Raw genomic sequence first — 24,386 nt, 5'->3', positions numbered from 1 at the left:
CCATTTCCTCTGAAGGAAAAATCCAAAGCTCATTTCTCTGAAACAATAAGACTCATTTGTCCCACGTGAATGGCTGGGAATGCAGGGGAGAGCAGGGCATTTCCCATGTCCAACTGAAATGTTCCAGCCCTGCTGACGCTGCAGAATTGACCCAAGGAGGAATTAGCTACAACTGACACAGCCCCTTCACTGGCAGTTTGGAAGCAGCCATCCATCAGAGAGGACTGAAATACAACTAAGAATTAATGAAAACACGTGACAGACATCTCCAATAATCAATGAAGAATTTTAGGATGAATTAGCCAAGGACATGTCTGTTCACCTGAACCTATGATTTTCAGGATTATATCAAGAAAAGTATGTCAAAGATCTCATCAATTTGGAATCTGAAGTTTTTGCTGCAGTATAGTAATGGAAAGACAAACACATGGGAGGAAGCCTGAAGCTGATGTTTATCTACCTTGTGAGTATAGCTGACTGTCAAATAAGTGAGTGGAAGGGGGAGTGGACTCTAATCCTGCTTCATCTACTTTGTGAATGGCTGGAAACAAAATATTGTTTTGCAGTATGAAACAACAAAATTAAATTTTCAGCAATGCAAGCTTTGTTGGCAAACTTCCCCCCGCCCTTTTGCAGGAATTTTAAGTGAGTGCTGGGAGAGCATGGGGAAGGCTCTTAGTCAGCATTCAGGTGACTACTGCAAAAGAATAACCTGTGGCTTCCTTTTCAGTTGGTAGCGTAAGATCACCCAAGCCCTGAGCCTCACCCACAAGCCAATTTGTTGCAACAATGTTAGGAAAGGTTTTGAGATGACTGGGTGGAAATCAAGGTAGCAGGAACATTTGTGCTTTTGTTGTTCTGTCAGATACCACCCACAACCCACTGTTGGAGCACAAACCTTCACCACCGACACAGTCCTCCGTGCCAGCTTTTGAAAATATTCTGCAAATTGACCTTAGGCAGTTTGAAAAAACAGTAGTTTTTGTAGATAAGTTAAAGTATGTTTCTGGGTTTTGTTTACAGAATGCATAATATTATTGGGTTCAAGTAAAGGCAATTCTCTGGCTCTACCTTTTTGTAGACATCTTTGAGAGGAGTGTTTTGTCCTGAACGCCATTCATGGTAGCAATTGTGTGTACATTCATACAGCTGTTAGAAACTAACCCAGAAAGTATCGAAGCACCAGAAATAGTGATGGAAGATGCCAATGAGTTAATAGTCAGGGACACAGCTCCTGGACAAGCGTGACCACAAGTAAATCTTAGATTTGTTGTTCTATTCTACGCCTTCTGCGATGGTGATTTGCCCTGCACAGCAGAACAGATCTTGGCCTTTCTTTTTCACTTACTAGAGGATTTGCAGAGCAGGAAAAGAAGATTACAATTCCTCTCAGCAGAAAGTAATCCTTTTAAGTTAGGTATGTCAGCATTCATTGAGAAGTGTGGGAAAGTGCATGCTACTTAAAATGCTTGACAGGTCTCAGAGAAGCGTGGTGGCAGCAAGATGGGAGTAAAGCCCCCAGTTGTGATTACAATGGCCTCCAAATTAGAGACTGTTAGAGGGAGCAGTCAAAGCAGAGTTCAGGAGCAAGGATTCATTTTGGTGTTCATCCAGCTTGGTTATTTCACAATGGTAAAGTCCAAAATTATAAACTAGAGTAGTATTTTTAATTTGAAACTTGAAATTTTTTTCATGGGAAACAAATTTTCTATTTACATGGCCACTTTAGAGAGGTGGTGGTGCTGTCCCTGTAATTTTACAGTGCATCATGTTGCTACTGAGCATCCCATAAACTCATGGATCTGCTATACCTGATACATATTTTGAGTAGCTTGTAATTCCTTCAGGACACATTTGTTCTGTTTGGAAATTTTAGTCTGATTATAATAGTCATACTGAGCCCAGGACAGAACTCATTGTTATGAGTTTCATTGTATAGTTTTGAGTCCAAAGAGTTGTACTGAGACATTATCAGCAATGCTCTCGTGAGATGATAAGCAAGGTCAGAAACTATTCTGGATCCAGTCATTGCAAAATAATTCAGGCTTAATATGTAAGGCTGAAGTTGAAGAGTACCAGGAATTCAGCTAAACCTTGTCTGAACAAATGATGAGATCTTACTGACAAGGCAATAAAACAACAACTGTTGAGGTTAGAAAAAAGAACTTTGAAATAATATGACAAGAGGTAAAGAATATGGACAGGAATTCAGTGATGGAAAATCCACAGTGAGAAGTATTTGAGCCACAGCCACAGAAAAATTAAACTAACAAAATCTTAAAAATCCCCCACAGTTGCAATAAGGCAACATAAAGAATAATGCCTGACAAGAAGGACTTGAAATGCTGAGAAGGAGAATGATTATGAAAGTACAAAATGAAATGGAAAGTTAGGGGGAAAAAAAGAGAAACAAAGCCAAAGCAACAAATTGCATAAAATAGCTGAAGATATCAGACAGTTCATAATGTATTTGTAACAGCATAATAGCTGCACATCTCTATTGTAAGAGAATTCAATTTTATTCACTCTAATTTAGCACGGGACAGTCAACACAGCCATTTCAAATCTGTTGTTCGCATTCCAAGATAGCATCTTGACAGCTTTTAACAAACTGAAGTGCCTCATAACATAGACTGTTGGGGACAAGGGAAAGAACCAAGCCCAGGATCACATAATATACAAGCTTTTCAGGAATGTATTGCACAAAAGATCTTTATTCTTTTGTATTTTAAGAAGTCTGCATTTCAATTTTGCTGATATTATACATAATTCCCACATTTTGTCTTCTACTGAATTCCCTCTTCCCCACCTCATGCTCAAAGCTTCTTATTTCTGCACCCTGAGTGACAACTGCAGGTGCCTCAATAGTGGATATTGCAATGCAAACCAGTGTTTAAATGGCCTGCTTTGGCTAAATGCTTCTTTGTTTGCATGTAACGATTTCCCTCACATTCTCTCTTAACAAATACCTTCCATATGGTTGGAATATAACGGCTTGTAAGTACTTAAATGGGTAGTCTGCCATGTGTTACACTGAGGATCAGATGCAATGGTAGGTGGAGAGGCTCTTCCCCTCAGAGAGAGGGGAAGAACTCATCTGTCCATCACTTTAAAAAAAAAATGTAACTTTCCTCTAACTTTTATTTTAAGACAATATTTACAGTGGAGTGTTTAAAATACCTAGTCAGACCTGGGAACTCTGATATCAGAGTAGGCAGACTGCACTGGGCATTTTGAAGCGCTCCCCTAAATGAAAAAATACATAACGCTTTTACATCTCTGTCATCCAGAAGGTACTGAAATAGTCAAAACAATCAGAATTTATTTTTAGCATGACAATTCACAATTGTGTTTGAAGGTAAGCTACAGAGTAACACACTTGGTTCTTCTGATTTGCTTTTATCAATTCAAAAACTATAAAAGTAGTTATTCCGGGTTTATTTCAGCCAGACTACATGTGCAAGTGAATTTCTTGCTGTTCTATTTCAGCTATCCAGACTAGAGGGCTTGTGGAAGACACCAGACAGAAACCTGGGTGTGAAACATACCCTGAGACTTTATACAGAGATCCCCCAGTTCAGACATAGTCATCAATTACTCTTCTGTTTTCTCACATCCCATAAGGAGGGTGGCAAAGGCATACTTTTATTTTACAGTACTGCAAACACTGAGGTACGTCACTGCTGATTCCAAGAGAGATCTTTCCCCCTGAGCCACCTACAAGTCCATCCTTTTGAGATGGATTATGAACATCTGGCACAGTGCCAGTGGGACAGACTTCCACCCCACCCATCAGAAAACTTTGGGAGCACCTCTCTGCTCAAAGGGTAGCTTTTCTCACTGAATTACTGGGTAATCATAACACAAAGTACCTAATCTAGAAACAATCCCCTTGGTTAAAAAGGGACACATAAAACGTTGTTAAGTTGTTAATAAAAATTAAACCTCTTAATTGAGGAGTACAGGTTATTCAGAGGAAACTAGAAAAAAATATTTTGCCTGGTTTTGTGTTCATCTTTCTTTCTACTAGCTGCACGGTGGAAAATATGATTAAATGGGAACTTCTGTGGAGGAAAAGTGCTTTAAAATTTTATATATTCCCTTTCTTTCCAATTACATTTTTCTGATCAGATTTATTTTTCTGCATTTGTGATGTTTTGAAATTTGAACTATTGATTTGCTGTTTCAAGGAACCAGTTCTGCTTCCCATCCCTTTCACAGTGAAGTTAAAGCTCTTGACTTGGGAAGATGGGGAATGCATTTAAAGTCTGCCTGTACTTGACACTGGTGAAGTCACACCTCTAGTCCTGTTTCCAGTTTTGGGCTCCTCACTACAAGAAAGACATTGAGGTGCCGGAGAATGTCCAGAGAAGGGCAGTTGAGCTGGTGAAGGGTCTAGTGAAGGTCCTGGAGCACAAGTCTGATGAGGAGAGCCTGAGGGAGCTGGTGTTGTTTATCCTGGAGAAAAGATGGCTCAGGGGGACACATTATTCTCTACAACAGCCTGAAAGAAGAGCGGGTCAGTCTCTTCTCCCAAGGAACAAGTAATAGGGAAGAGGAAATGGCCTGGGATTCTGCCAGGGAAGGTTTCTTCACTTAAAGGGTGGTCAGGCATTGGAACAGGCTACCCAGAGAAGTGATGGAATCACCATCACTCAAAGTGCTCAGAAATCATATGGCTGTGGCACTTGAGAACTTGGCTTAGTGGTGAACGTACAGTGCTGAACTAATGATTCGACTTTACTATTTTGATTCGAAAGTGGCATCATTCCCCCTCCACACCCTCATTTTTTTTCCCAGAGGTTTCAAGAGGTTTACACTTCCCGCCTGTATTGCGTAAATAAACATTTTAAGTTACTTGGAGGATGAAAGCCTATTTCCTTCCAATGCCTGCCCCTTTCAGACGAGCAGCTGCCGCCCAGCGAGAAGCGTGCAGGAAAGACTGGACGATGCTGGGTGCCCAGGGGATCCGCAGCAGCATCCGAACAGCGCTGGTCCTTCCCGGGGCAGGACACGCGAGGTGCCCCGTCCCTCTGCCCGCTTTCCCGCCGCTGGCGGGCGGCTCCACCCCGCCACCGCCCCGCGCCCCTCCTCCCTGCCCCTTCCTCCTCCTCCTCCTCATCCCGCGGCAGCGCGGGCGGCCATGGCGCGGCGCGGCCGGCGGCGGCGGCGGGGGGCAGCGGCGGCGGGGACCCGCGGCAAGGTGAGGCGGCCCGCGGGCTGGCGGAGCGGGGCCGGGCGCCGGGGGCAGGGAGCCGGCCCGCAGCTCTCCGCCTGCCCGGGGCAGCGGCGGCCTTTGTCCGCCGCCCGCGGCGTGAGGGGTCGGAGGAGCTGCCTGCCAGCGCCGGCCAGTGCCCGCCAGCGGCGGGGCGGCTCCCCCGGCCGCCCGCACCGCCCCCGGCGCAGCGCGCTGGCCGGGACACCGGGCGGCCCGCGGTCCCGCCGGGAGCCCTCCACGTGGCGCGGCGGCTCCGCGGCTGTAAAAGGCCAGGAATGGGGTGGAAGCCGCCCTGAGGGCGGCCCTGGGACACTCAGCAGCGGCGTGGGGCAACTGCAGCTGTGCTGGGACTTGTGTAGGCTCTAGTAAAGGCTGGAGTGGGTCACTGACAATTAATTAGTTGTGAGCCTGGGGATACCACTTTAGAAATAGCCAACACATTTATTTCTTTTTAATTCTGTTTTTTTATTTTTTTTTTTTTTATTTTAGAAGGCCGCGGTGCCAAGGGCACATATTTCAGTCCCTTGAGAGTCATGCGTCCGTACCCTGTGGTCTGGTCCAAGCCTGGCGGCGCATGCTTGGGTGCATCAGGCTGATTGTGTGGTTCGTCTTGGGAGGTGGTATCGCTATAGAATCATAGAATACTTTAGATTAGAAGGGACCTCATCTAGTCAACCTCCTTGAACGAGTGTTGCCATCTTAAACTAGATCGGATTGCTCAGAGCCATCCAACCTGACCTTGAGTGTTTTCAGGGGTGGAGCATCTACCAGCTCTTTAGACAAGCTGTTCCAGTGTTTTACCATTTTCCTTATATGTAGTATAAATTGACTCTCTTCAAGTCATGCTGAGCTTCCCAGCTGGTGGGAAGGAGCAAGAAGTTCAGCATCTCATTCAACTCTTGCTGATGGAAAGTTGGAGCTTTACAGGGGTTTCTGTGGAACTGGAGTATAATACAGCCACTGGAATATTTATTATAGCTCTGTCCTCGCAAAGACCTTCCACCTCTGTATGACCTCAGGCTCTCTGTTTGGCAGTATGAAGATAAGGGTGCTATAAAACAGTTTGGGATAACCCTGTTTGACAACAGACACACATGGCACTCAATTCGCATCTCTGGTACTGTAACACAAGACTCTTACTGTCTACTAGTTAATTCCCTTTCTGGTACACAGCTAAACGTTGCACATCATGTTTCATTCAAGGCTCAGCAAAGGGCAGAAGTCTGTTCTTGGTGTTTTCCTGTTTCTCATGGGAGTTTATTTTTGTCTGAGCAAAACCTTCTGCTTGCTCTGCCTTGTCTTTGTGATACATTGGTGAGCAGTGAGTTCAGTCTTGGCAGGGCCAGAAGGATGTGGTGGTGAAGGTTTCTTTGCCTCTGAAGTCATAGACCGTCACTGCTGACGGGCAGATTGGCCTGTGAATACATGCTCCAATTTGAAAACAATTGCTGAAGATGTCAGTAGTACAGAACTGTTTTGAGTCACAAGACCTGCAGCTCCATTTCCTGTCCCAGGGTCTGATTTACCAGGTCCTGGCACAGCAGTTTCAGTACCCAGAGCTTGTTTAAGGGGCACTGACTGTGACTATTTGCACCCACAAGGCCTGAACTCAAATCCTAGACTTGAGCAGACCAGGCACAAAGTGAGGGTGCATTGCAGTATTGTACAAAAGATTTCCTGGAAATACCAGGGCTTGGACAGTAGTTAGGCATCACCATGGGATGCTCTTGAATTATTCATAATTAATTCAGAAATAGTTGTTACGACTGTTACGATTGGTGTGTGATTAGATGGTACAAAGGAAGAAATAGTAGCAGTTTATAGTGTGGATTGTGTTCATATGCTGGCATGCTGATACTTACAGTACTACCAGCATTTTTGAAGAGTTGGAAATAGTTTCCAGGAAGGTACTGCCTATGGAAGGTGACATTTTAAATGATTTGCCATGGGATTATGGTACTTGGGCATTCCTTATTTTAGGATAAAGTAGCCTTATGGACATTCGCTTATTATCAGTCTAGATAAGGCAATACAGAGACCGTATTTGGCTGACTGTTCTGAAAACAGCAGAATTTAGCAAAATTTCCTAGAGCAGTAGGTTTACTGGTGTGAAAATTGCCAGAACCTTTTGAGGGGGCACCCTCAAAGTCCCAGGAGTGGGATTTTGCTGTGACAGATTAAAGGTTCAGGCATAATCCATCTTTACATTAGAATCAAATTATTCCTGCAAAGATCATAAAAGTGGGTGATGACTGCTCGTTTTATCAGTTGTTCCTTCTTTCAGAACACTCACTTGCCTTTCCATCTCCTGCTGCTTATGCCAGGAATACTCTTCACTGTCCAGGGGATTTCAGCTTCTTGTGCTTTAATGATGTTGAGAAATCCTGGAGGTTATCTGCGATCTTCCTTGCCTTCCTAGGTTTTGTTGATGCCCACGAGTCTTGGGCTGATTGTGTGGGTGACAGTCTTTTTGGCCATGCATCCAGTCTGTGTAATTCTTTTGCACTGCAGTTTGGGGCTTTATATCTCTGTGCTTTCCGTAGCTTTCACACATTTGTATGATGCTTAAAATTAAGCTTTTAGAGTGCTGTTCATCTTTGTGACTCCAATAGAAAAACCAGGATCTTGACTTCTGCATAGTTCTGGTTTATTGGTCTGGCACCTACTGACACTCTGGCTGGGCCCCTCTATTCTTTAGCTGTGCCCACAATTGTCAGCCTTGGAGTGCTTCCCTGTTCGGTTACTCCTTTGAGGTTGTTCCTTTGAGGTACGAGCCAAGTGCAGTGCCCTTGGGTGGTGTGCCTTAGGCTGGCTTCTGGACTGAACCTGGAGCAAGTCAAGAGGCTTTCCAGCATGTGCTGAAGGTGTGACTTTGCACAGGTTTGGTTTGTGAGTATCTGCTTGGAATTAAACTTTGATTGTTTCAGTCTGACTGAGTTTGAATGTGACTGAACTTGTGTGTCCTCTGCTTTGAGTTGGAATGCCCATACATTGTGCTAAATTGAATTAAGAGAACACAGCCCAATTGATTTTTTTCCCCATGGTAGGAGCAAAAACGGAGAGCTACATCTAGCCCTGCTTTCTCATGCTGTAGGTTCTCCTGATGCATCACCATTGGAGAAGAATGTGCTAGTGTGACAATTGGCAGGGAAAGTGATGTGTGCAAATAAGTCTTTAAAAAATTAAACATGGCAGTCAGTGCTGTAGAAAGAACATGCTTCCCACCAAATACACTGGTTTGCTTGCAGGCAAGTGTTCTCTCCTCACAGCCTACCTGGCAATTTACATCTTTTCTGGCTTTGGTGCCAGGAAAGTTGATTTTTCAATTGAAACATGAAAATTCTTCCTGTTGATGTGGATGGCAAAACAGCTCACCTCGGGCTTTTCTTTTTTTCCTTGCCTAACAAGGTGGAATTTATGGGTAGAGTGCTTGGAAAAATATTCTTGTGACTGCTGGGGACCTTGGGTTCTTTACTTTTCAGTAGCTCATGTGACTGGAACAGTTTTGACAACCCTACCAGCCTCTGTCACCCTCTGCCCTTGGTGACAGACCTGCCAGCCTCCACAGGCACATACCAGCTGCTCGCCCCTGGTTCTGTGGGACTGGGATCTCCATGCAGCCCCACCCATCCCAGTATGCTCCTGGGTGTACTGGTGGTATATTGTCTAATTTAGAGAAGGAAAATCTGAGAGATGTGAATGTCTTGAGCTTTGGACTACTTCTGCAGAAATGTAGGATTTGTTATTCTGGCAGTTGTTGGATTGTGTGCCATCTGTAGCAGGGAAAGTTTGCTGATACTTTTGAATAGTACCTTGTAGGGGTTTTAAACAACTAAGTGTGTTTTATGTGCAAAAATAAATGAGTTCTATAGATATAAAACTTCCTACCAGAAATAAGACTGACTTTTTCAGCAGCTTTGATTTATTTCCAGCTTTCACTAGACTTTTGGTATTTAGCCTTTGTAACAGGTATATCGAAAAGACAGTATTTCTTAACACCTGCACCATTTCAGCAGACCATTGTGGTCTATTCATGTAGAAATATTTTCCCTGAGCAAGCTTGCAATGTTCATCACATCTCTGCCTTCATGACTTTTTTAGGAATTTAGTGGTATAAAGATCCTCTCCTGGAGTGCCTGTGTTTTACTGATGTTTTAAATAGATTATTTTGACATTTCAGTTTAGACAAATATGTATTTTATTTCTTGGTGTGTAATAATTTGTTGACAAGAGTGGAAATCCTAGGCTCTGATGCTGATTGTAAATCAGTTTCGGAATGAATTTTAATTGAAAGTTGAAGATGGAAATATCTGTGGCTTCCAGGACTACACAATAAATGGCAGGAATGAATCCATCATGACAGATGTTTGCTGCAAGCTTGTCTTTCATGTCAGTGGACTTTTCTTGGAAATAAATTTGGCTTACAATTTCAGGTGCAGAAATAGATTCTAATAATTCTGCTAATCAAGATTGACCATGAGGCTTCCCTTTCTAAACTTCTGGAGTATGTCCACCTTGTCAGTTGTCTGTTATTAATGTTAGCCCTTCTGGTAAAACAGGGACTCATCAGTGACCAAATTGAGATTCTTCCTACCCAGGCTATGGAGAGCAAGTCACAAACTAAAAATCCTTGGAGCTCTACAGTAAGTTACTTAAATCAGTACCAGTACCACAGAATTTGGGAATGCAAAAAAATTAAGTTCCTACTGGGAAAGAATTTTTTTGTTGTTCAAAATCAATAATTATAGCCTCATAAATGACTTCTCTGGTGCAGATGAAGAAGCAGTACATGAACAAGAAGAAATCAGGCATACAGTAATCACAGCAGTGGCTAACTCAGCTGTAGATTAGCACAAGAACTAATGCAGTGGCTCCTGGAAGCAATTTATTCATAGCAGGGAGACTCTCAGCTCCTCATATGTTTTTCCATTAAAATGCACAATCCTTCATTCTTAGCACTGCTCTGTACTGAGTAAATTCTGCCACACAACAGAAGTGGATTCTGGATGTTCACTGTAGGAGGTAGGAGTGAGGGAATATCCAAAGGGGTTTGGATATGGACAGAATGACTTTAGAAACTGTACTTTGGATCATGCCATTATAGGCCTGAGAGGGTCAGTTTTTCAGAGGTGAATTTTACTCTTGCTTCAGCAGCAGTAAGTTGGTTTTGCATCAGCCTACATCAGCTTTATAAGATCAGAACTAGAATAAAATTGTTCATCCTTTACTCTAGCTTATTTCAGAGAGTGATGCTTTGGTGAAGGTACTGCTTGCTATTTTAATGGAACCTTTACAGCTATATTACTTTTGGAGAATGAGCCTTCTTTGGGTCACTTGCCTTGCCACAAGTAAACTTTGAAAAAAAAATCATCATTATATGCCCTGTTTGAGCAACCTTAGTTTTCTGTGACAGTAAAAAAGGGCAGTCTGCTCTCAGTTCGAACCTCATCTCTAAGATGTACTGGTGGATATCCAGGGCTGGAAAACAGCTCTTTGAGATGAGGAATTGGCCTTTGACCAGGCAGTCATTGACCTCATGTTCCTGAGAGTTAATGAGAGTGTGGCTTCAGCAAAGAGCAGAGAGGCTTGTTTCAGGTTGGAGTGGTGTGTGTGAGGTGTGTATGTGAGGAGATTTAGAGGACAAGTGTTTTGATGCTGGTGGGGAATGCAGATGCTTTTATCCCAGAGCATTTGTGTGACTGGCAGAATGGTTTTACAGGTGATGCTTGGATGTGTGAAAATGTGTTCTGAAACTTGGCAAAATGCCCTCTTCCTTGATTTTAAGGCTTGACTTGTTCATCCCATCCTTACACAAACCAGATCCTAAAGCAGCCGACATGGGAACTGTCTGAAGGCTTTCTTACTATCCTGGCACATGCAGAGCCTTTTCCAAAGTGTTTGCTGTGAAGTATATGGCCCAGTGGAATGGCTGGAGGTGTTGAGTCTCCTAGGCTGGGACTGGGCTTCTTGAATGCTGAAGCTGTGACCTTGGTCACCTGAGGAAGGCTATGTGCCCTTGGCTGTGCTTCCCCCTCTCCTGGTGGGCTTCTAGCAAAGGAGAAATGTTCTTGGTTAGCACATTTTCACTATTTTAAACAGTATCACAGGAGAAGCTTTGTGACAGTTCTGACCAAGGAGAAGGAGTTGCATTGGTTTTGTTTTTGGAGTTAGCTAAGTGTCTGCTAAAATCCATAATGGTACTGTGAGATCTAAAGGTCAGGTTTCTTTGTACTTTAGCATTGTGTTATGTTTGAGGTTGTGTTCCTCACCTCTGAGCCATCATTGCTCTGGAAGAGCTGGAGGGCTGGGTGATGGGTTTCCCCATGGGTGAGGGTGCCCTGACCTCCTGCTTGCAAAGATGAGGCACACGTGTATTTTTATGTCTCTGAAGCACTTTGCTGTGGAGCTGAACACCCTCTGTATTACATCATAATTCCAATTCCAGATCCTGAGTCTGTATTCAGGGATTAAAACAGTCTATACAGAATTTTCCTGGAGTTTAGCTGAATAAGGTGCAATTTACACATAGCCTATTTTGTGCTACAGACTCGTGTCTGCATAGGAATATAAACGTAAGTTGTATGGTTGCAAATTTGAGTTTTCCTGTTAAGTTGGTGTGTGTGACTCATGTTTTCTGTCTTGTCTTGAATCGGAAACAGGTACCCAAGGATGTGGCCAGCATTTTTAATACCCCCAGTGACAGTGAAGATTTTCCAGGATTCCAAGATGATGCTTCCAAACAGAGCTTCTTGTCAGAGAACAACTGTGCTAGTTTTGATTCCCAGGAGTCTGGAAAAGAGGTAGGAACAGGTCACCATAGTTCAGTTATGCTCTTGGGATGCAGTAATACTCTGAGCCTGTGTCAAAATTGTGTGAGTTATAACTCTCACCTTAACCTGTCATTTACAGTGCCCATATTAAACTTAAAAGTAAACTAACTTAGTATTTAGGGTTTAGTGGTTGCTTTTGAAAACCCCTTCATAATATAAAAAAGAAAATGTGTTTCATTGGAGGATGAGTTTAAGTGAAATAGGTAAGTGTAGCAAACAGGAAAAAGAGAATTACCATCCTGGAAAGATGTTGCTGGTTATTAGATGGGCATTTGTCAGTATGTAGACTTCAAAGTATTTCTTCCAGAAATATCTCTGCGCTGTCTCTGCATTAAAATTGTGTTTTAATAGTGGTAATCCAGAGAAAGCATCAGCTCCTGCTGCAGTAGTGCAGTCTGCTGATTCTTTGCTCTCTTGATGAAGTGGCTTGGATTAGCAGAATGATTTGATATCTTTTCTTCTCTGGTAGCCAGAGATACCAGCTGAATTCACAAGAAAAGAATAGAACTGATGTGCTGTCTTGGGTGGCAAAAAATTTAGTTTTTAGTCTTTTGGAAACATATAATTACATGCTTGATAGCCATGGGCTAATGTGTGATAAGGTACCTTTGTCATTTGTGCTCTTGCAGAGGTCCCTCTGTTTCATTAATGAGATAATTGAATTATTTTTCTTTTATTTTCCCACTTCATCAGGTCAGTGCCCGATTAAGAGGTGCTGATGACAAGGAAGATGATTAGTGTTAGCCAAAGAAAGAGACAGAATAAGGCTTGTTAAAAATATGTACTGTTTCTCAGCCTTTATAGACAAGTGACCCCAGGAGAGTGCAGAAACCTTTTGGGGGTAGAGCTGCAGTCTGTGCTATGGAGAAAGATAGTATCCAAGATGTAATTATATTTCTGGGCTCTAAGTTGGTTTGTAATCTTGTTGCTAGACAGCAGTACTGGCTGCTTTAGCAAACCAGGAGGTAGCTTGATCTTGCATTTGTGGTTTTGTGTGGAGTATCAAGAAAGGTCAGTGGGGAGAGGTATTGGTGGTGGAGGGAGAACCTTGTGTGGGAGCTTCTGCTTTGCCTGCTTGGGGGCTGCAGACACCTGACTGTACTTTTCCCTCCCTTGATTTCCCAACTTGTGAAATAGAGTTTATGATAATGATCTGTTCTGCAAAGCATTTTAAAATCCTCTGATGAAAAATGCTGTGGAAGGGATAGTTAGTTTAACATGCATTGCTGAGAATCCCAGTGAGACTTGTTCCAGATTTACAGCTTGCACTGCAACCTTCCTTATCATTCTTGTGTTTCCCTTGGGATGAGAATTATTTTAAATCTTGATCAGTATTGAATTTAATTTCTTTACCACTAAATGGTACAATAAAAATACCCTGAGTTCCATCCAACTGCAGCATAATCTGCAGTCCTTGCACATCAGGGCCCTGCATCAGGATGAGCATCATCCTGTGTTCATGATGCCAAACACCACAATTGCTGCAAAAGGCCATTGGTACTTGTGCAAGAAACAAAAGGGTTTTGGTGCAAAGGACAAAGTGATGGGAAGTTCAGAAAAAATTCAGTTCTTGAGAAAGGAGGCAAGGTGGCTGCCCTGCTGGGGTGGTAAATGGGCTATTGATGCATCAGGTTTTCCCTTGGATGCTGAAATGCAAATGAGTTAGCAAGTAGTGACCTCTGTGTGCCTCCTTTTCTTCAGGGCTTTCTGCAGTCCTGCTCTGATCATCTCTGCACTTCTGCCAGTTCCCACAATTTCTCCCACAATAGGTATCCCTGCTGTGTATTTTACCTGATGTAGACTGTTCTTCATAGATGAACAACGTAGCTGTAGGTGTGTTATTTTTAGTTACTTTAGCTAACAAATAGCATATTTCCCCCATCAACCTTCATTGTGGAATTTCATAAAAACACAGAACACATAAAATCTTCAGTTTCCTCCAAGAAATGCAATTTAACTTTAAAGTAACTTCCCTATTGTGTTCGTTCCTTTCTCAAGCAGCTGCACTGCAGCTATCAACAAAAGAATAAAGTAATTTTCCTCAGAGAAAACTCATTACAATTACCCATAATAATTTGTAGATGTTTAAGTGTAAAGAAACAGCATATGCAGTGGCTCCCCCCTCCCATTCCCCTCTAAGTTTTTCCACTCATCTATTGTATCTTTTTTTCACCAGATATTATCTTAAAATAAAGAAATGTGTAATTAAAGTCAGGGAGGGGAGGGAATTGAAAGAAAGAATAAAGATATTTAGCAAATGCATTGTATTAAAGGTAATTTTTGCTTCTTGTGTGGGAGGAAGAAGTAACAGAGGAAAATTGGGGAAATAAACTTATATGTTGCTGACTTTCAAGAGGTAGGTGTGATGTGAACATGGATTATATTCCTACCAGGAACAAGTCTCTCAAGAGATTAGCAGGAACAGGTTGATTAAATGGTTTTCTACTAGTTCTTGTTGGAAGTATGGAAATGCACTTCTATTTAGTAAATGCCTTGTGTTTAATTGGCATGTAACGTACATACAATGAAGAGTGTTTTAATGAGGTCTTTTTGCTTCCTGGTCTATAGGCTGAAATGGAGGAACTGTCTACCCTAGAGCACATGGGAATGATAAAAAAGCCAGTGAGTTGAGAAGGTGAAAGGTGGAGGGATATTGGCCAGGCTGTTCAAAGCTGTGTTGGTACCAGTCAGTTCAGTGATGGTGTAACAGCACAAGGAGCAGACCCCATCTCTCATTTGTATTTTCTTTTTTTCAAGGCCTCTTGAAGAAAATACATAAACCAGAAGAAAATACATAAAACAACATGATAATTTACATGCAAGAAAACTGATAGTTTATTTTTATTGGGTAGTAATGAAGAAGGGAAGAAGTGAAAGAGAAAGCTTCCCCCACAAGAAGTAGCTTAGTTAAAGCCCTGTCCTCAAAATGAAGAAAAAAATCTTGCAGTTAAAACAACTCAATATTGAAATTGAACGTTGTCTTCTTGTTGTTTGTTTCTTAGACAGGCTTTGCCTGCAAAGTGCTTTCACAGGATGCTATTTAGTTGGCACTGCTTTGACCCACCAAACCTGCTTATTGTGGCAGTGTGTATACTCTATATCTGACTGCCTTTCCCAGCTCCTGAGTGGTGTTTTTGCAGGGGCTCCAGTTTCAGTCCAGATACCTCACCGAAGAGCTGCGGAGGATTTTCACTGAGGACACTGACTCTGAAACAGAAGTGTTTGAGGGCTTCGCTTCAAACGAGGTGCATGTGAGCAAGAAAGAAGTTCTGGTAAAGGCAGTCACACCTACATGTGAATGTATATGTTGACTTCTTTTTTTTCCTGTCTCTTCTGTGTAAACTTCATGTTCTTGTAGGAATTTTTCTGATACACTATGATGCTCTTTTTTCACGCTGAATTAAAAAGTCTTGTCCTAAAAGAGGGAAAGAATGCTTTATTTAATGTGGCATCACATATTAGAAATGGGAACTACTTCCACTGCTTGTAGATTCTACTGGGCAAGATTGTTCCTCTGGAGACAGCCATGTCTGTATCCCAGACAACACTAATATGTAGATGCCTTGTTGATCTCTGCACAGGCAGAAGTTGCATACTGTGAACTTGTAAAAAGATGTTAATTTAGGTGAATTTAGGGTGATTCCTTTGGGTGGAAAGACTGCTGCCTAGAACTAGTGATTTAAAAATTAACTCTCTTATGTCAGAGCCAATATTGTAACATGGGATTTTTCTTACCTCTAGACAGTGGAGTCAGACTTGAGTGATGAAGAACGCAATAATTTATTGGGTAATGAGAAAGAAGAGGAGGAAGAGATGAAGAAGAAGGTTTCCCCCAAGAGAAGAAGCTTTGGCCTTCGTGTTGCTTTACAGTTTCCCACCAGGAAGTCATCTGAGAAAAAAGTGCCTGAACAGGCTTTGTCTGATTTACCTCTAAAGGACAGTGAATCCCTCGTACCTCTTTCAAAAGAAATAAGCCTTAAGCGGTCGGACAAAGTAGAGGGCTCTGCTTCAGAGTCTGAAGAAGACATTAAAGAAACACAGGAGGAAAGTTCCAGTGCACTGCTTAAGAGAGCCATAAATATTAAAGAAAATAAAGCCATGGTAAGACTTAAGAGCAATCTTTTTTTTCTCTGACATTTACATCCAATTACTTAGTTTTAGCATATTTGAATTTTAGGGTCCCTGCTGGTGCTGTGCTGGAACTTTGGGAAAATCTTATGGTGAATTTTTCTACCTGGGAAAACCCTGGAGGACCCTCAGCACTCAGACATTTACCCCTAAAATAACCTCAAGCAGGGACTAGCCCGGTCAAGTTTAAAACCAGAGTAGAACTAAGAATTTTTAATGTGGATATGAACAAAGTTATAAATTACCAAGTTTTGCAGCCTTCAGAACATGTCAGAAAAACAGCTGATCCTTTCAGGTGGTTTATGGTGTCATTTGCACAATAATGTTTCTACTTTTTGTTTGTGTGTGACAGATCTGCTGCAGTTACTGATTGGAAAGCCAGCTAAAAGCTGCTGAGGATGATAAATGTAATTTCTCAGCTGTGTGGGATGTGATTTTTACAGTATTGCTTTACTATATAACTGCTGAATGTGTGTGTATGTGTGTGTAGGTGTGGAAAAGAGCAACTGATCATTTACTAATGCTTTTTCCTTTATTATCCAACATGCCACCAGCTCTCTTTAATTATCTTGCTGCTATGTAATCCAAACTGATTTTCAATCTTTAGTAGCTCCTTCAGTTTTACTGTGTTTCAGGGAAAGTTGCAGCTTCCAAGCAGTCTTGGGGCTCAAGCAATACCTCTTGGTGTAGTACTGCAGCTCCTGTAGTACTACAGGAAAGTAAAGACTTTCTTCAGCTTTGTACCTGCACTTCTAATCTGTCATGTGTTCCCACTGCTGTTGTGTTGGTCTTGCTGCTCCTTGGTCCTTCTCACCTTGGTCCTTCTCACCTTCCACTCTTCCTTGCAGTTCAACCACTGTGAAATTCACTGGCATCCTAGGAGCAGTACTGTAATGGCATTAAATAGCTCTTAATAAATGCCACACTGAAGTATTTACTGAGAAATACTGTATTCAGCTTTTAATATCTTGATGGCTGTGGCAATCTCAGAGAGCTAGCAGCTTGGCTCATCCCCACTACCAGTGGCTTTTCAGAAGTTAGCCTCATTCTGGAATTCCAGAACAGGTCAGTGCCTTTTTTGTACCTATCAGCCACTGCTTATGTGGAAATGTACTTCCAAGACATCTTGTGCACTGTGCAAGAAATCATCATTCTGCTGAAGTACTTCTGATGCTGTACATGATTAGAACATGCATGCATTGGGGGAACTGCCAGTGGGGCTTAGTTGCTCTCTAACTTTGTAATGAGTGTGTACCCAGTGTCTGCACTGCTTAAGTGCAGAGCTGTCTGGCAAAGAGCACAGATGTGTCTGCAGTCAGTAAAAGCTCACTGGAAACCTCTTACTGTCTTCTGGCACCCTGTCTTTTTTTTCTCCCTCTTATCATATGAACTTAATTTCTTGTTATCAATCATTACCATGTTGTAATGTACTCCTTTGGTGCTGCTTTGATAAGATACTATGTAAATCTGACCACTTTAATTCCCAGTAAGAATTAGTAGGAGCTATAAAGTTAGTATTGTTGGCAGAGTTTTTGCTCATGGCAGAGTAAATAAACGCCTTTTATGAGCCTCACTTTATTTAAGTGCTTTCATAAAGGTTCCTTGCACATGTTAGCTGTAATTTAAAGTGCATGTGAGGAATGGATGGTAGGTGGTGTTGCTTGTTTTGTAAGTTGCAGTGAGTTTTCAATGTGACATCACTTGATTCCAGCTTGCCCAGCTGCTGGCAGAACTGAATTCCATACCGGACCTGTTCCCAGTGAAAACGCCCTCCTCGACTCCTGCAGTAAGTTCCCAGTACTGGTTGGTGGTGACAGTAATTTTTGTTAGACTTAGATGTTAGACTTAATGTGTTTCATTGGAAACTTTCAGCAAGTTTGTTCTAGGTTTTCTTTGGGTTTGGTAACTTCATTTGTATAAATTTGCTATGGTTTGTAAAGTGCCAGAGATTACGTGAGGAAACAGAATTTTTTAAGATAATTTATGAAGAAAGACAAAGACCAAGATAAGATGCTACTTCATCACTTTTGCTCCGGAAATACTATTTGAGATCTTGGACAAATGTCTGAATATGTGGGAATAAAGAAGAGTAGTTGCTTTGCTTTGGATTTAGATTCTGTTTATTTCCCTCTTGTAGACCTTTCTTCTAAAATCCACCCTTCCCAGTAGAACTATGCTCATGAAGTTGAGCCATTCAACACAAACAGAAATTATACAGTAGTTATTTCAATTGACTTTTCTCAGCTTTAAGCAGCTGAGAAACTTTGCTTAGCAGCTTTCTCTGTAGAGTAGCATTTTTCCATGTATATTATAAATTGGAAAGATTTGAAGAAACCTTGAAGGACTGTAGGACAAAGGACCATGTCTTTGGTGGATGTCCATGCAGGACTTCTGTTGCATGAATTCAATCATGCAGTAATTGGGAGGTGTGACAGTGTGAAGAACGTATCTTGCACCTCCAAAATTATGAATCTTGAACTAAACGAAGCAGCTTCTTAATACCCTTTCAGTTAAAATACCCTTAATACCCTTTCAGTTAAAAAAGTTTAAAGGAAAATTAACGAGAATTCAGCTTGTTCCTCAAACTCTGTACTCCTCAATGTTCCTCGATTGTGTATTCAGATTGTGGGAAAATCAGAATATTTAGCTACCAGAGAGCAATGAGACCTGGCTTCCACCCTAATATGCCATGTGTTAAATTTTGGTATAGTTCTGTGATGTTAATTGGAACAGAATTTGACGTTAAGGTGTGATTTTTGAAAGTAGCAAAAAAATAGTGTATAGGGTGTTTATTTGGTGGTGGGGTTTGGCTTAATGAGTAAGGAGGAGAACAGTAGATCTCTTCATGATAGTACAAGTGTGGTACAGATATTTTCAGGTAGTTTCTAGTGTTTAACACTACAAACATAACTGAAAAGACAGTTACTGGAATTTTCTTCTCTTTGTAGAAACAGAGGAAAACCCCAAGGAGGACATTCTCTGAAGGCCCAATAACACGCCGAATGAACCCAACCAGAACTGCTCGTCCACCAGAAAAATTTGCCTTGGAAAAATTTACTGTGTCAGCTGTCAAATTTGCAGAACACATCTGTAGCTACAGACAACAAAACCTCTTGAAGAGACTCAGTGTGGTATTTGCCAGATTTTGATATCTCCAGTAGTCAGGAAGTAGGAAACATTTAAATTGTTGGCCAGCACTTAGACTAGACATCACATACGCAAAGTTATTGAAAATCTTTGATTGAGATTAGCTACAGAAGAAATTATTTCCAGGCCTTTCTGTCTCATCTTTCACCTGTTAAGTGGGCTCTATTTGTGACCAGGGTTACTCAGGCATAACAAGGCAGTTAACTTCTGGTCTATTATTAATTCTTATCTGAAAATTACAAGAGCCCGTAATGTACAAAACCTTGGAGTGGCAAGGCAGTGGGGTGGTGGCGAAGCAGATCTTGTCTGTTACCAGCCTCAGGAAAAAAAAAAAGGCAAAAATCCTTGTCTGGAAATAGCAGAAGGAAGATGTGAGTTATATGGCTGAACTGAGAACGAATTAAGGGAATCTGCACCAGCAAACTGTTAATGTACAGGCTAGTAATTGAAAAGTTGCAGATTTTAATGTTTTGTATTTTTAAAAATAGGATTTTTTCCTCCTCTAGCCTATGGTGGTCCTTTGTCTTGCTTATATTTTCTTTATAGCCCTTATGAGGAAGACCCTTTAAGTTTGAATCCTTAAAGGCTGGATCCCAGTTCTGCTTGTAGGAGCAAGTGCTGGGCAGAGTTAAAGCATTATAAAGGGAACTTGGCTATTAGAAGAGGAGGAGTAGCACCAAATGAGAACCTGGGCTGGTAAATGACTGTTTTGGACAGAACAGAACTGATCTAGAGACAGGTATGGGGAAGGCTAAGTGAGAATCTGATGAAATTTGTTCATGAATAGGGGTCAAAGAGAATAATTATTTAGAAGGAAAAAAAACATCACTTAATGGTGAGTGGAGTACTCTCTTCCAAATAACAGATTATTAAGAAAGGCCTGGGATTGGCAGGACTAACCTAAAACTTCAGTAGAGGTTTTTTTTTTTTTGGAGGACATTAGAGATTGTCATTGGAGAAAGCAACTAGAGAACATACAAGGAGATTGAAGGATGAAAGCATGGGAAGGCAGATGATCACAGTTCTTGATTTTGAGAGGGAAGAAATGGAGTATGAAGAGTTACAGTGGAGGAGGAGAGGGAATGCAAAGAAAAGTTAGCAGCAAAAACATGTCAAGGATTTGTGCAAATAGAAGTAGTAATAAAGGAAAGGAATTAAATAAAATGAATAAAAAGTGTAGTAGAGAAAAGATTATGGAGGGAGAGGGAGAGAAAGGGGCAGGGATGATTTGGAAACTATTCCCTGTTCTTCCAGTGGTGCATGAGCCTGTAGTTTGCCAGCTGAGGACTGCATACTCATTGTAAAGGAAGGAATTTGTCACCAAGTGTGGTGACAGATGCTTCATGAGATCAGACAAAGGTATTGAGATGAGTTTGTTTAGCAGGGGGATTGTGGAGTTCGCAAAAGGAGGAGATCATCCAAGTACTCGTCTCATCGCCCGGTAGAAGACATAACTGAGGAGGACCTGGACAACATTGCAATCACTGTTAGAGACAAAATCTATGACAAAGTTCTTGTAAGTGGTTGTCATATTTTTCAGTGTGTCTGTGCTCAAAATTAAAAGTCTCACTCTTTCACTGGTGTTTTCTAAAAGGTCTCCTTTCCTGAGGCTCTGGGGAGTTCAGCTCATCATTGTCGCACAAGCATAGCTTTGAAAGCTTTGTCAGACTCCTCTGGACTTGACTTAATAGCTCTGTGGCACAGAAACACTTTTCAGGGGTAAAAATAGCCAGTGGGGAGTATCAACCACCACAGCCAAGTTTGCTATAGCTATTACTTGACACTAGTAAGAGTATCCTTTTTGTCTCTCTTACTAATAACAATGTTGTGTTGTACCATTACATAATAGTGATCCCTGCTGTTCTTCGCACCTCTGGAAATGACATTTCTGTACAGGTTGTGTGGTGTCCAGTGTTCTTCATGGAAGTCCTCCTTCCTTGCTTTCACTGAATTTGGCTATTGATTATCATAAAGATCATCTTACCATGTATGTCCGGCTTCATGGTATTGGCAGGGATGAGTCACAAGATAATTTTGTCAATAGTTTTAGGTTTTTCCTAGAGAGAAGAAAGGACCAGAACTATGATTATGAGATTCATGTAATTTGAGACTTCTAATGCAACTGAAACTTGGCACTGTCTCTGTAAAATTCCTAGCATCTTTATATGATTTATCATAGTAACAGAACTTCCTCTTCATTGTTTAATTTGATCTTGGTTTGAAGTTTGTGCTTATTATTATTAGGAAAACTCTTCAATGGGCATTTAAGATGTCCTTCATGCAAATGTTTTTCTCTTCCATTCCACATTTAGGGTAGTACTTGCCACCAGTGTCGACAGAAGACAACTGATACAAAGACAATCTGTCGCAAGCAGGGCTGTGGAGGGGTCAGGGGGCAGTTCTGTGGGCCCTGTCTTCGAAATCGATATGGTGAAGATGTGAAATCAGCTCTGCTTGATCCAGTAAGTGTCATTCTTGAACCTGGAATGAAAGTTTAATGAATACAGCTTTGTTACTAATCTGTGATGTTAAGAATACACTCGTGGTAAAGGGGTTCAAACCTTTTTGCCAAGAGCAGATCTGTAGTACTAACTAATAGCCATGATGTGCTAGCCCAGTATGGCAGTGGCTGCTCTGTTAGCACCTGTGCTTTTATGTGCAGCTGCTGGGCAGCTTGGGGGTACCTGACTTCATGTACCAGCTGGTTAATTCAGTCCCAGGAATTGTCCTGTACCAGCAGGCAGAGTGAGGCAAAGGAACTTGTTACAATGGGTACCCATCTCTTTCTAGGGAGTTGACCACAGTCAGCCTAGCATGGAATGAGTGTTAGGCATTTCAGATGACTTCAGTCTATTTAAAAGTCAATGCTGAACATATCAGAGAACTTGAGGCTTCAGAGTTAGAAATAGTCAAGCACTTAATAATTTTGTTAATCCTGCAGAATTTGGAAAATGTTAATAATGTTGGTTGGCTGGCTGACAGAGGCTTGTAAAACCTTGCCCTGAACAATCGCGTGGTGTGGAAGCCATACTCACATTTTTCTGAGCAACAAGAAGTCTAGTATAACATTTTTCATAACTTACTTTTCCCCCTCTCCCACACTCACACCCCTGCAGGCCTGGATCTGTCCTCCTTGTCGCGGGGTGTGCAACTGCAGCTACTGCCGCCGGCGGGACGGGCGCTGTGCCACCGGCATGCTCATCCACCTGGCCAAGTTCTATGGCTACAACAATGTCAAGGAGTACCTGGAAAGGTGAGAGCTCTGCCCTCTGGTCGTTCTTTTTTAAACTGTTACAGCCCTTTAAATAACATTTGACTTCTTGTGCCCTGGGGAAATTCTTGCACCTATGCAAAAGAAGTTTCTTGGATTTAAAATTTTTTCCTTGACTGAAATCAGCTTATTTGAAGTGATGTATATTGTCTGTGTAAACAACTAATTTGATTAAAAAAATTGAAAGACTTCTGCCTATTTTGAAATCCCTGTTGGTTGGCTGAAGTGTATAGAAGTGCTGTTTTAGTTGTTATCATCTTCAGCAATGGAATTTTTTGGGGAAGCTGAGTTTCCTAGAAAGCACTAACACTGTTTTCTCATATCTTCTAGTTTACAAAAACAACTGGCGGATGACAATTGAGAGCACTGAACTCAAGCCGTGCCTGAAACTGGTTAATATGTTAACAGTTTGACTTCAGAAGTTTATTATTATGTTTTACATAAAATAGAATTGTAGTATATAGCATATTCATTTCTTTATTGGAAACTTGTTGATTGATATGGTCTTATGCAAAAGATCTCTCAGGAAAATGTTTTGGTAGAGAAATCTACATGCACAGACCTATATATTAAGTGAAATGGCACTCTTGAACCTTGAGTGGTTAATTTTTAATAGAGCTACACAACCACAGGATGGAGAGCTTGGTCAAAATGAGCAATATTTTTATTTATATAATTGTGCAAGTTTGCAGAAAGGGTGTTTAACAACTACCTTCAAAGCACCCCATCTTCAAAGAAACAAAACACCCTTGTCTACCAGCTTGACCATAAAGATCTATTATTCCAGATCTGCTTTCTGAACCTGTTTCACCACCTGTAGTTTATAGACCTTGTCCTTGCAAAGAAGGAAAAGATACTTTAATCTGAATGCCATTATATTCCAGCCAAAGGTGATGCAATCAACCAATGCGAGGATGGTTTTTCAAAGTTTTATTCCAAAGTGCAATTATTCACCAAAACATGAAAGTAGAAGAATGTTTAAAAAGAATTTTAAAATATCCCAGTAAAAAAATCCAACAAAACTTCTCACTAGCAGTTTTTGTGTAAGGCACCTGCTGCCTGAAGCATCTACCACCTGTTGTAACTGGTCTATATCAGAGTTCAGGAATAAATTTTTTTTACTTACAGTTCATGCTTAGATATTTTTTCATTTGTACAACCACACTTTCAAACAACTTCATTTAAATGCCAGATATTTGTATTGCATGTTAAAGTATGTTAAAATCTTGTAATATACACATTTCTTTTTATGTAGAGAGAATAAAGACTGATCTAAAGAAGATTATTTTGTGATTCAAGCTACACCCTGGTGCTGATGTTTCCCATTTACTTTCCTATAGCAAGTGTAATGGTGCTTGGAGATCAATAATCATTATGTGGAGAAACACATGAGCGCAACATTGATGGGTGAGGAAATAACAACATAGACCACGTAAGGGTTACATTTGCGAGACAAAAACACAATCCTTAATGTGACACTTATGCTCTAGCTTTTGCTCTAGCTGACTGTGAAAAATCTCTCTTTTTCCTATCAGGAAGACTGAGAAAGTGGCATGTTTTATTGAAAGCTTAGTATGAAACTGACAGGAGTGAAGCTATTCCTGCCGGATCCCATTTACCTGACTTCTCAATTTTCACTTGAAAATCAAAACACAAGTTGTCCTCCTGCTTTTGCTTTTATAAGCTGGACATTCATAAACATTCTTGTTTTCCCTTTGATCCACTGGAATAGCCTTTAAAAAAATGTCTGGCATTGCTGAAGTCAGCTCCTGAACCATGTTTCTGCTCCTGG

At 41.3% G+C, this 24,386-nt stretch overlaps 2 protein-coding genes across 32 annotated transcripts in view; one reads left to right on the top strand and one right to left on the bottom strand.

Moving 5' to 3' along the window:
• Window positions 1-244: 244 nt before the first annotated feature.
• On the top strand, window positions 245-23,543 carry CDCA7L (cell division cycle associated 7 like). Of its 4 annotated transcripts, none has more exons than XM_074537199.1 (10): window positions 245-463; window positions 11,878-12,018; window positions 15,189-15,320; window positions 15,790-16,149; window positions 17,888-17,962; window positions 19,125-19,307; window positions 20,705-20,839; window positions 21,636-21,785; window positions 22,440-22,576; window positions 22,925-23,543. In XM_074537199.1, the coding sequence occupies exons 1-10, from the start codon at window positions 428-430 to the stop codon at window positions 22,953-22,955; spliced, it is 1,380 nt and encodes a 459-aa protein (XP_074393300.1). In that variant the 5' UTR covers window positions 245-427; the 3' UTR covers window positions 22,956-23,543. The 4 variants fall into 4 exon arrangements, with proteins under 4 accessions (XP_074393300.1, XP_074393310.1, XP_074393297.1 ...); XM_074537209.1 differs by lacking the exon at window positions 245-463 and adding an exon at window positions 4,996-5,203 and having other exon boundaries at window positions 15,189-15,293; XM_074537196.1 differs by lacking the exon at window positions 245-463 and adding an exon at window positions 4,996-5,203 and having other exon boundaries at window positions 20,708-20,839.
• The window catches only part of LOC106630213 (dynein axonemal heavy chain 11), a 137,465-nt gene continuing 127,938 nt past the window's right edge, over window positions 14,860-24,386 (bottom strand). For 23 of the 28 annotated variants that reach the window (XR_012579523.1, XR_012579509.1, XR_012579511.1 and 20 more), the window contains one exon: window positions 14,860-21,804. The gene's annotated coding sequence lies outside the window, so the exon portion shown is untranslated. The remainder of the gene's footprint in view (window positions 21,805-24,386) is intronic. The other 5 variants (XM_074537225.1, XM_074537222.1, XM_074537220.1 and 2 more) reach the window with 2 other exon arrangements.

This window comes from Zonotrichia albicollis, chromosome 1 (genome assembly GCF_047830755.1).
Source record: "Zonotrichia albicollis isolate bZonAlb1 chromosome 1, bZonAlb1.hap1, whole genome shotgun sequence".
NCBI lineage: Eukaryota > Metazoa > Chordata > Aves > Passeriformes > Passerellidae > Zonotrichia > Zonotrichia albicollis.
This window is presented reverse-complemented; position numbering and strand designations above follow the sequence as displayed.